Consider the following 12,876-nt stretch of genomic DNA (forward strand, 5'->3'; position numbering starts at 1 on the left):
GGCAGACCGCATACTCTTTTGGATCAGCTCTGGTGACAGGCGTCTCTGTTCTTTTTAGTAGGGAGTAACCAATCTCATAGACTTTCCTCTTCCTGTGTTGGTGTGATTCTCTGACCTACCCCCTGTTCTTTCTAACTGTAAGTCCTCTTGTCTTTTGTTCTCCCATGCAATCTTCTGTGAGTCATCTTGTATCTTCCTGAAAGACGATACAAGAGCAACTGCAGCAGCAGGATGAATATCTGCAATCCACCAGCAGGCCTGACTACTATGTTGTCATTTCCTTGACAGTCAGGGCCAGCAGTAAATGACAAACATTATCATTTTTGCTAACATACAATTGAAGTAGTGTCAATATTTAGTACACTGACCCCATTTTGTACTCTCCCATTGTAAACTATAAAACTTATTCTAAAATGCCTTAAACCACCACCTCTTCTGAAAATATTGCATAAACCCACACTAACACAGTGTGGCTCCACCTCAAACAAGCTTATGAATCTGCTACTATCTGAGTTAATGACCATCATCCTTTAGCTCAAAGTAGAGGATCATGTTTTTACATCCTCAGGTAGATGGTTCAGTCCCCTGCAGATTATCTGATTAGGGATGCATTACATATCATCTAGTCACGAGAATGGGACAAAAAGCCACTCTGTGTCAGCCTGGGTTATATACTCCTCATGCCAGTGACGCTTTGTTCTGAGCTTCAAGTAGTCTGCAGAAATTCAAATCTTCATGTGTGTCTGACAGACTTAAATCTAGAATTCATGAAGCTAAAATTTTGAACCCCTAGTGCCTTGAAGGACTACATAAAATCTATTAACTTGGAGGCAGTAGCAGACTCAAACTTGTATATATGGTGCAGACACTTAAGGGCAACAAAGTATCAGAGGGGTAGCCGTGTTAGTCTGGATCTGTAAAAGCAGCAAAGAATCCTGTGGCACCTTATAGACTAACAGACGTTTTGGAGCATGAGCTTTCGTGGGTGAATACCCACTTCATCAGATGCAATGAAGTGGGTATTCACCCACGAAAGCTCATGCTCCAAAACGTCTGTTAGTCTATAAGGTGCCATGGGCAACAAAGACATTTTGTGTAAGTCTGGGTTATACTCTGCTCCTATCAGGTGTTTATAGCTGTTCATTCCACACATGTATCTCTCTGAAGAGCGCATCTGGAATCCCTGGATCTGAAAGAACAAACTACTGGTGCTTTAACTGAAGTACTAGATCCAGGCAAATAAAGGGAGGCGCAAACTCATAAGCTACTACTTATGGTGTAGCCCTCAGAAGGACAAATCCTTACAGTATCTTCTGAAGTTCCCTGGTGATTTGTTGAGCAGTATGTCTGATACATCACATGATTCTAAACTTTTTATCATTGTGTGGACATAGCTCTTATGCTACCATACAGTGTTACTAAGGATATAAGGTATCAACATAACTTATATCAACATTTAAAATAGTAGCTTTTTCAATATTATCTAGTTAACACAGTTAAAAAATATTGCAACTTTTATCAAACATTCTTCAGAAGTGGTCACTGTGAAGAATCACACACAAATAGTTTCGTATCTCGGACTACCGTAGTATGTTTTCAAAAGGGGTCAGAAGAAACCATGAGACACTGGACATTTTTTTGTCGCACGGTGCATTTCAAAATAGCAATATCTAACCTGGTTTTTTTTAATAATGTCACGCATTTCATGAACAACAATAAGCACTTAAAATTGGTTTTCTAACTCAAAACAAGGGATAGTGTAGAACGTTTTCATCTCTTAAAATGAAAATCTGGGAGCAAATTTAACTATGAGAGTGCAAGTGCTCCACCATAACATGAAGTATTATTATTGATAATACAACACTAAAAATTGTTGAGTGATGGGAGAGGAAGGATCTCCACTAAAAGAGACTATAGGACAAAAACCAAGGAAATCCCAGTTGTGCTCCCATATAATTTGCTGGTTGGGTTATTAGCTCCATCTCCATTTTTTCACCTAAATACTTTAAAATAAATACTGCATAAGGGGAATAGTGAACAAGATGCACATGTGAGATGCGTATGACATAACAGATTCCTTCAACAATTGATATTTTATTGCTACTGTATGAAAGGAATAAAATGATGGCCAGTAGTCCTTATATGTAAAATGTTTATATAAATTCTAGACATTAACTATGTTCTTCCATGTACCTATATCTTCCCTCTATGTCACACTTGAAAAACCCTTTCCATAGCTCCATAAATATTCAAGGTTGTTTTGATTAGTGCTTCACTGTACACCACAACTTTTCCTTAAAATCTTTGCATTAGAACGAGTGGAAGGCCAATGTAGATTTTTTTTGAATCCCCTTAATTATCAGTAGTAGTTCTTTAAATGCTGATTTCATTAAGCCTAGATTTAAGAAATAATATAAGGCTTGACATCAGGTTAAATACTAGTAATACAATTTTGATGGATTACCCACTTTTAATGATTTTCACTTGATATTAAGAGAGATGTTAATATATCTAGAATCCTCAGAATTAACATGCCTCTAGTACAAACACATGCTTAAAGGCATTCTAGATCCAAGTTTTACAGTCACTTTTTGTAATCAAAATAAAAAGGGAAAAAAAGTGTACTTGCTCTTTGTTTGCAGTTCTTCACAAAACAGAAAAAAAAAATCAACACTGTACCTCAATTTTTACTTTGTTATCTCCAAAGCACAGGTGCTGAAGGTAGGCTGCTGCATTTGCTTGAACTGATGGGAACTGGTGCTGAAGCATGTGAATGACTTCAGGCAATTCTGGATCCCGCCATGCAAACTCCCTTCATTAGATAAACAAATTCAAGGGAAGGTGTTAGTTTATACATATGTTTTACTCCCTATAGTTACTGGAGAGTCTTAGCAGTTTTCTAAAATATTTGCCGCCCTGTAGTATCAAAAGCAAAAAAGGAAACTGTATGTGTGAAAATGGTTCATTATTCCATTCCACCTTTCAGTTTTCCCATCAGTAGAGAAGCTTTTATATTCTTTATTCATCAAAGCAAAAACATTATAAATGTCCATATTGCCTTCTTCAGTTAGATTGCTAATACAGATTGTACAGCTAGAATGAAATATATATATGCTTTAACTCTACTTACTGAATCACTGAAACCTACATAAACCTCCTTAGCTTTAAAAAGAGAGTGTGGGAGCAGGGGGGAGAGGGAGAGGATGACCCGTATGAAGATACCTAGTTCTTATAAATTTTGTTCAGCGAAGGACAGGTGTAACTCATACAGAGATATTTTTTTCTAAACATTTAAACACATTTTTACTGTTTTATAGTCAATTATACTTGGACAAAAACAGGACTGATACGACTGATATGTCAACTGATATGATTGATATGTCAACCATATCAAAATAAAGTACCACAAGGCTGTAACAGCTTGAATTGTCCAGGGACCGTGGACTTACAAATAGTTTTATTGTAACTGTTTCACCAAGTACACAGTTATTTTATGTAGCCAAAAACCTGGCAAGTCATTAGACACGACCAAGAAATGTATAGCTTTAGGAATTGATCCAGTGACCTTTGTTGGGCTATTTTCTCTTTCTAAAGAATTTTAAGCAAAACAGTAAAGAGATCTTATTCTGGCTGAAAATCCAAAGAAGTGAAGCAACTAAAGTTCCAAGAATAGAATGATAATGTTGTTCCAAAGTACTTTCAAGCAGTTAAGACTCAGAATATGACATATAATTCTATCCAGTTGGTTGTTGACCTTCTAAAGATCCTCTTTTAAAAGAGACAAATTACGTTATGTTTGGGCTCAAATTTTAAATACTGCCTATGTTAAGAAAGATGTCAACAAGAGCTAATAATAATACATATATTTTTAATTGTTATTTTATATTTCAAATTTCAATGGAAACAGTTGTTTGGATTAAAACATTTTCCGGCAGGAAAGTTGAAGCAATATGGTAGTACATATGAACCAGCATTTAAAACTCACTAAACACAAAGTAAAACTGTTTCATTGTGAAAGCAAATTATAATGCAGAAAGCAAAGAAATAGTTCTAGTGGTGAAAAGTAAATTAGATTTTTTAAAGGTCTGTTTTAATAATAAAAGGATTTATTATTAACAATGGTATGGAATTTTAGGAGTGCTTTTTTTTGTAGGTTCTATACAAAAAAGTAATACTGCACTTCTCCTGTTGGCTCAGCAGCACCTAGCAAACCAACCCTACTCCTAGAGCTACACTTATTCCATCATCGAGACAAGAGTACAATGTGCTAGTTAAATGGAACCAACTGTCTCCATTAGAAACACAAGAACTATATATAAAAAAGACAACATTGATGGAAAATTTCATTCTCCAGATTTAGGGATGTGATTGGGTATACCAGCTCCACACTGAGTCAACAAGGGTTAATGAGCTAGAGTGGGCCCACTCAGCCTTGCCCTGCTGTACTTGCACTTACTGTCAGATAATGACTGGCCAGTTAAAAAAGGAAGAGGACATCCAAGTAGGTGCACTGACCAGGCAGAATAGATCTACCTTGTGCTCCCTGAGGAAAGGACCAGCCCAGAACCTCCACAGAGACTTCTGACTGCCAGAGCCCTCTGGAAGAAGATAGGCCTGGCACAGGACTATTGGTTTTGGGACTATTTGTTTGCTTTACTACAAAAAGACCCTGAGGGACCTAATGAGAATGTTGCAGGGAAACCCTGTCCAGCCGGCGTGTCAGGAACTGCCTCAATCAACTCTGTGGACTTTTGCACCATACTTGAGTCTGACCTGTAGTTTGTCCCTGAAGAACTGGCGGCCACACAGGAGAATTCAAACAATGGAGTGTAAAATAAACCATGCTTGTTAGTCTCTCTTTAAAACAGGGGTGTCTAAAACTTGTCAACCTTGCCATTGTAGTCTGACATAACAGAGCAGATTTTTAGTTGTTCTCGTTTTTAAAATGGAGATACAACCCCACGGATTCTACAGGCTTCAATTTAAGATGCTCCATTTTAAATGCATTTTATAGAAGAACCAAAAGTGTGAAAGGTGTTTTAGAGACAGAGAGGGAATCTGGTAGCTGCCTCAATAACTTCACAATCCAAGGGCCAGATTATAATTTCCAGAGGTCACTCTACCAGATTAAAGATAAAACAGAAACAAACTGTACTGTGAAGGTCTCTGAGCTTTATCTAGCCACATGTCTGATAACCTTTAAAATGAAACAAGTGGATATATGATGATAAAGATGTCATTCCTAACTGTTGGAGTAACACGACTATGATGTTAATGTCTCTTTAAAATATCTTAAAGTCAGTTAGTGAAAATTACAAAAAAAAAAAAACAAAAACAAAAACCGAGATCAGGCATTGGAGATAACAGACAAATCAGCTGCATTTCTTGTTTTAATGATGAAACAATGAAGATGGGACTGACTATATCAAGACAGCTTTATCTGTACCTACACACCTTACTGTTCACAAATATAAAGTCGGGTAGGCTACAATTTTTTCAAAAGCATTGTTAACAGTGGATGATAGTCTGTGAATAATGTCAGATTTTGGATATATCAGAATAAATTTCCTTCAGTCCAGACTCATAGTAAGCAACTATTGTTTACTAAACTGCAAGAATAGAGTCAGGAAGAACCAGAGGAGTAATTCTGAAAATAGTATATTTGTTAAAAATATAGAGTTTAGCATAATTTTTAAAGATTTTCTTTAATATGGTTCTGAAACTCCATCTGTAGGTTGCACTTTCAATAAGTGTGGTTGCTTCTACAATTTATATTATATATATATTCTTATAAAATGTTTTAAAGGGAACATTTCAGATAATCAAACTAGACATATTTAAAAACCATCAGACTATGAAATTACCATACTATAAATAATATCTTACAAAAACATGAAATTCTTGACTTGGAAAGCTAACACATTAGTTCTTTCTAACTAGTTCTTCAGTTGAATGCTCTTATATTTTATGGAATATTTATAATGCTGTTAAATTGCTAACAGTAAAGATACTATAGCGTTGCAAATTTCAAGACATAAAACCTAACTTGTGCAATACTTTTTACCTTAAGAGGAGTTTGGCTATAACAGGGAAAGACAAGATCTGGATAACATAAGAGATGGGAATTTTATACAGCATACGAATTCTTCTTATATTTTCCAAAGCATTTATTGCTCAATGTACTGTAGCTCAGATTCCATTTTATATTTTGACTAATACAGTATTACAAGGCTGTGGAGAAAGATGGTAATTAGCTTCCTATGAATACTGTGCCTGCAACTTGTACAACAAATATACTAATGAGGCAAAGAAAAAAAGATTTCTCACAGTTTCCCTCTTTTGTTCTAATATACAGATTAAAGATTACATAAAACTCTTCTTAATTTTCAAAATGAGTCTATGGGCTTGCCTACTCTTAAATTTACCAATACAATTATTCTGGAATAGCTATTTCAGTAAACTTCCAAGTGTAGACAAGCCCTTTGTCTTTCCGATACTTTTAAAGACCTGGTTAAGTCACCTTTACTCTGATGAAATAGTACCTTACTCCTCAAATAGATCTTTTATATCAGTGATACTCAGACCTCAGTGGTTCAGGAGCCAAATTAGCAATCACCATTACTCAGAAGAGCCACAGTACTGTGAATTCATTGTTTCAATTACTATTTTATAGCTGTACGTCTATCTATATCTATATACTACTCTCACAGTAAAATGACTAACCAAGTATTCTACAACTGGTTAACAACATAGTAAAAGCATCTTTATGGGTTAATAATTAAATCACACAGTGTTTTAATATAATGTGCTGTAAAGAGCTGCAGCAGACACATCAAAGAGCCACTTGCACTCACAAGCGACAGTCTGAATACAACTGTTGTAAGTCAATATTTAGTACGTGGAGCAAGCTAATGGGCTACATGTAAAAAATACACCAACGACCAAATACCACAAACATGACTTATTAAAGTCTACACCACTATTAAGTTGACCCAAATAAATGGTTTGAAAGTTCACTAATGGGGGAAATCCTGTTTGTTCTATCATGCAAGTAGGCCCATTACTGTCTACAGAACTACTTGAATAAGTAATACCAGAAAAACGGTCTCCATTTCCATTTTAAATGCATTTATTCTCTGTTAATATGAAGGAACTGTTTTCTACCTTTGCAAAATGGTATACTTATTCAAAAGATTTCCAAGCAACTTTTCTTATAACGAAAGCTGTTCATAAATAGAATGATCTAGTATATTTAGATATTTACTTACTCATTTTCAAAACCTGGTAAACATGTGTGACAATTTAATAAAAAATACTCAGTAAAACCAAATGAAATCTTTCAAGTTCACAAATGTTCCTCAAAGTATATGAAATTTCCTTTTGATATCCTAAAATAAACTTTGAAGAGAATTACAATAATTGTTAACACAAATGTAAGTAAACAGTCAACTTCTGTAGCAAAGTAAAAGCAATGCACTTACTGGTTAAACTTCTGAATAATTTTATAAATTGTTACTCACTAAACCTAAATTAACCACAGTGATCTGTATAATACAGAACTAAAAAATGCACTGCTAAGATTTTCTATTTAATCAAGGAACAATTTTAGAATCAGATAATTCTTGCAATGGTACATGATTCTTGAAAGCTCAGTTGGACTTGCCTAGGATCTTTTTGTATGCTGTCTATGGATGGAGATCTTGTTGTACCATCATCTGCTGGCGTTGCATGTTGTAGCCTGTTATAACTGGACTCTGACAGTCGGTACTGCATTGACCTGTAGGGTTCCGCATAGGCAGCTGTTGTGTTCAAAGGATAATTATTTCTTTGGTATGCAAGTGTGCTACGCTGACTGGATGACCTTTGTAGATTTCCAACACCTAGTGTAAAATCAATATTAAAATATGCTAGATATCTTTTATAGACATTTGTTATGAGACAATTTTTGGTTTAAAATATAAAGCAAGCAAAATTAAAGTTGAAGTGAGACTGAAATACACAGAGATCTAAAAAGCTATCACTGGATAGGGCCCCAGCACCTCTCATATGATAAATCCTTACAGAAAACGTTCAAAGGATGATAATGAGCTGATTACACAAGTCAAGTTATTGTGAGATCAGGCCCAAGTTATTTCTAAATAAGATTGAGTGTTTCAGTGGAGTAAGTACATTGTGTGTCAAAAATATTAGCAGTAAACCAGGAACTGAAGAGGAAACTGGTTACAAATAGAACAGCTTCAGAGGTGTTTAATAACATTTGATTGTATACATCTATAGCACTGAAGAAAGAAAAATGGGAAATAAAACAAGAAGCTCTCCTGATGTTAATGCCTCTCCTTTTCATAAATTAGATGCCAGTTTGTCCTGCTTGCTTGGGAAAAATATTAATTGGGGATTGAATTGGATTTAAAGATTAAAGGCACTAATCTCAAATGGTTCAGAAAAACACCACTCGTGTGTGAAACGAGGTATGAATATGAACCTTCCTGATTACAATGTGTTCTTATGGTATTTTGTGCTCTTCTAAAAAAAACACATGAGGATATTAACTGAACTAGAACTTTATTTTTCAATTTCCCAATTGACCTAAAACTTGGACAAACTTTACCTGGTTCAATTTTGCTTACATAAGTTTAGCTGTGGCAGGTGGGACAGGGAAACTGCAAAACTCGTGCCTCATTCATAGCACTCTGAATGCCTCAGCTGGTGCAAAATTATTAGCAAGCAATTTAAAAGGTTTAAAAACATTATTATAGGTATTGTGAACGATCACTCTGAAGACTTAACAGTAAAACCTTCCTAATTCAGACTAATGATTGAGAGACCTATTGCAAACTACTAAATTGTGCAAATTAGTAAGTGAACACAAGATCTAAAATCAGAACAATGCATCACAAATGTACCATACCTTTTCCTTTTATTTGAGAATTGCAGCTAAACTGAATTTATTTATGATAGTACTTCATAGTATGTCATTGCATATTCTGTCATATAGCATATAAAAGTAATTAGATTTTAATATTGGATCTTACAATAAAGCATTCCAGTATTACATCTTTGAGGAGTTGGGTGAGACCACATGTTTTATGGTGCAAGATGTGAATTAGTGCAGTGCAATTTAGCAGGGTTCTACTGTATTGATAAAACAGGAAAAAAGTGAGGGGAAGGCTACAATAAATATGGGTCAACAGTGTAACACTGTTGCAAGAAAAGCGACCATCATTCTGGGATGTAGTCGTAGGAGTGTTGTTAAGCAAGACACGAGAAGTAATTCTTCCACTCTACTCCATGTTGATAAAGCCTCAGCCAGAGTATTGTGTCCAGTTCTGAGCACTACATTTCAGGAGAGATGTGGACAAACGGGAGAAAGTCAGAGGAGAGCAACAAAAATTTTTAACAGCTAGAAAACATGATCTATGAGGAAAGACTGAAAAAAATTGGGTTTGTTTAGTCTGGAGAAGAGAAGACTAAGCGGGGAATATACCAACAGTTTTCAAGTACATAAGGCATTGTGATAAAGAGGAGGGTGAAAAATTGTTTTAATTAACCTCTGAGAATAGGACAAGAAGCAATGGGTTTAAATTGCAGCAAGGGAGGTTTAGGATGGACATTAGGAAAACCTTCTTAATTGTTAGGGTAGTTAAGCACTGGAACAAATTGCTCAAGGAGGTTGTGGAATCTCTGTCACTGGAGGTTTTAAAGAACAGATAGGACAAACACCTGTCTGGAATGGTCTAGTTATTAAGTAGTCCTTGAGTACAGGGAACAGGACTAGATGATCTATTGAGGCCCCTTCCAGACCTATACTTTCTACACTTCTATGATTGGCTAGTGAGGGTTTAAACCAAGAAATACCCTATATACCCAGCTTGTGCCTCTTTCTGCAGTTCCCATTGGCTGGGAACGGTGAACCGTGACCACTGGGAGCTGTGAGCGGCCATACCTGTGGACGCTCAGGTAAACAAAGTGTCTCATGGCCAGCCAGGGGCTTACCATGAACAAGCCGCGAACCAAGTTTGGGAACCCTTGGTCTAGCTCAAAACTGACTTAGCATATAGTCCTGAGTACTTGCTACAGAAATCACAAAAGAATAAAGAGCATTTTAAACTAATCTGTTTCTTACTCCTATCTGCCCCTATTGTGCAAGTCTTTCAGATTTAGGTCTCTTCCTCTTCTTCACTGACTTATCGCTTCTAATCTATTATTTTAAATTAGCATCACATATCTATCATCATGTGTATTGACAGTGTGGCAACAATTTATATTCTCTCAAGTAGAAAACTAATATGTAAATCAAGAAAGATTTTGGGGGCAAATCATCTAAATGTGGGGAACTCTGAAAAACCTCAATTCTATACCTACCTGACCCAGTTCGATATAGTGCTGTCTGGGACCCTTGGTGTAGCTCAACTGCTCCATGATTTGGACTACGGTACACAGGACTGTAATAGGTTCTCCCTTCATATATGGGGGTGATGTGTAAGTCAGGAGATACAGCTGAACGTAATTCTTGCCCAAGCTGACTGTTCTGACTAGCATACGAACTCCTCAAGCCTAGAAGCAAGAAAAAGGTAAATATGTATGGTATGCAATTTGTGGCAATTTAACTCAATTTAAGTCAGCTGGAATTCAGAGGCTTTGTAGGCGTTCTACCTAAACTTTGTAGAGTTGTTAGAAGTAAAGCACTGCAGTGAAATCAGTATGAACTACTTTTAATAAGCAACAGTCTGGGTATCTCCAAACATAATGGACATATTTCTGCTCCACCTTCATCAGAAAATCACCTCCATTAAGCAAGTTAATTGTGATGGTCCCCTTGCAATTTTACTTTTAGTCTTTTAATTAGCCAAAGTGATTATATGTGCTCCACAGTAAAAATCATTGCTTGCTTTTAAGTTTTGTGAAATTATTGTGAGATTTTTTTAAAAAGTAACTAAAGAAATATGAAGTACTTTTCAGGAAGATGATGATGATGATTATGACGACATCATTTTACCAGTAACTTCTATTTTTAACATTTTTAACCTGGATTTTTATGTAATTTAGACAAGCAGATAATTCAAATTGTTCCTGAAACTTTAACATTTATTCTGAAAATCTGAAATGTTATTTGTAATTTTGCCTATTCAGATCATGGAAACATTTCAAAACAAGAAAGAATAGAATTTTGTTTCATAGTCCTATTTGATTTTCCCTTGTTGCTAAACAAATGGTTTAGTTGTAATATTCTAAGATTCTTAAATGTTTTGTATCAAAAACTTCAAAACAGTTCAAGATCATTATTTCTGGATCTGATGACTGCTCAGCAGAAAGTAACAGACTGTTAAACACCATTACCTAACATTTTTCTCTCTTTGATGACAAATGTAGCAGTTCCATTCCAAGACATCCTCTCAATCTATACTGTGCTGCCAAGCTGATAAGATTCTGCAAAAACTACCCACAAATGAAATATTAATTTCACCTCCTGCTGCTGCTGAAGTCAATAGATGGCAATATTCTCATTGGCTTCAATGAGAGCAGGATCATGCCACCTGCAAAATGTTACACTTCACAGCCAAGCAATAACAAATGTAGTTTGAGTCAAATGCTTAATGGCTATTTCATTATAAAAAAGGAGAAACATTTACAAGAAGACTGTATTTTCTAAATTTAAAGGTCCCAGCCACTGTTCTCCTTCCAATATTTGAAGGGCTAATTAGAAAAGTAACCAATTATAACAAAGTATTTTCTTGGTATTTATTTAAATCATTACGAATTCGTAGAATATTTTGTTAACGAGGTCCTTTCAGGTGCTCTTAATTCACAGACTCCGAGGCCAGAAGGGACCATTGTGATCACCTAGTCTGACCTCCTATATAATATAGACCATTGAGCTTCCTCAAAATAATTCCAAGAGCATCTCTCTTAGAAAAACATCCAATATTGGATTTAAAAATTGCCAGTGACGGCAAATCCATCATGGCCCTTTGTAAATTGTTTCAATGGTTAACTATCCTCACTGCTAAAATTTTATGCCCATTTCCAGTCTGAATTTATCTTTCTTCAAATTTCAGCCATTGGATTGTGGTATAACTTTCTTTCTGCAAGACTGAAGAGCCCATTGTCAAATACTTGTTCCCCATGTAGGTACAGACTGATCAAGTCACCCTCCCTTAACATTATCTCTTTTCATTCATCTGATTATCCACCATGAACCTCAATCTTTCTCAAAGTCACAGGATGAGTGATTCTATCCCGGGAAGCAGTAAGTATGGCCCAAGTTCTTTGTTTCTAGATGTACATGCTCGCATTTATTTGTATTAAAAATGTATATTGTTTGTCTCTCTCATTATATACGTACTATAAGGAATAAATACTGTTAATAAAATAGATGGTAGTGATATATTAATAGCCTGCTACAATAAATGGAGACACTTAGAAAGAGACGCTAATCATTAGCGCAAAGACAAGTGCATTTCAAAGGAAAGTATTTTTTCAGAATACAAACATCTTCTAATGTCCTTAGCTATAATATACCAAAGGTTACACCACAAATAAAATGGAATTAAATAAAATAGATCCATCCAGCTAATTAATGATGTTTTTTGAAAATGACTAATCCCATGGCAGTTCATATTGCCATAATTGTAAAAATGCATTCTGGCAGATTTGTTCAATCTTTCAGCTAACTAGGAAAGGTCAGTTAATAAGGGTATGTTTAAAAGTCTACTGTAACTTTATTGGGAAGATAATTTATTTACTTTATTTTTAACAATAATTTCAGTCATTTGGTAGTTTGACTAGCTGATAAGATATATATGGCCAGATCTACATATTTTCTAAGAACAAGATTTTGCCCTGGTACCACTACGCAAGCTTTACCTCCTGTAAACC

At 35.5% G+C, this 12,876-nt stretch overlaps 1 protein-coding gene across 5 annotated transcripts in view; it reads right to left on the minus strand.

The window, feature by feature from the left end:
- Positions 1-12,876, minus strand: part of PKP4 (plakophilin 4) — a 215,450-nt gene that overhangs the window by 63,772 nt on the left and 138,802 nt on the right. For all 5 annotated transcript variants that reach the window (XM_030580277.1, XM_030580276.1, XM_030580275.1 and 2 more), the window contains 3 exons: positions 10,363-10,554; positions 7,664-7,880; positions 2,680-2,812 (listed from right to left, as the gene is read on the minus strand). In XM_030580277.1, the coding sequence (XP_030436137.1) occupies positions 2,680-2,812; positions 7,664-7,880; positions 10,363-10,554 (542 nt within the window). The remainder of the gene's footprint in view (positions 1-2,679; positions 2,813-7,663; positions 7,881-10,362; positions 10,555-12,876) is intronic.

Source organism: Gopherus evgoodei, chromosome 11 (assembly GCF_007399415.2).
Source record: "Gopherus evgoodei ecotype Sinaloan lineage chromosome 11, rGopEvg1_v1.p, whole genome shotgun sequence".
Taxonomy (NCBI): domain Eukaryota; kingdom Metazoa; phylum Chordata; order Testudines; family Testudinidae; genus Gopherus; species Gopherus evgoodei.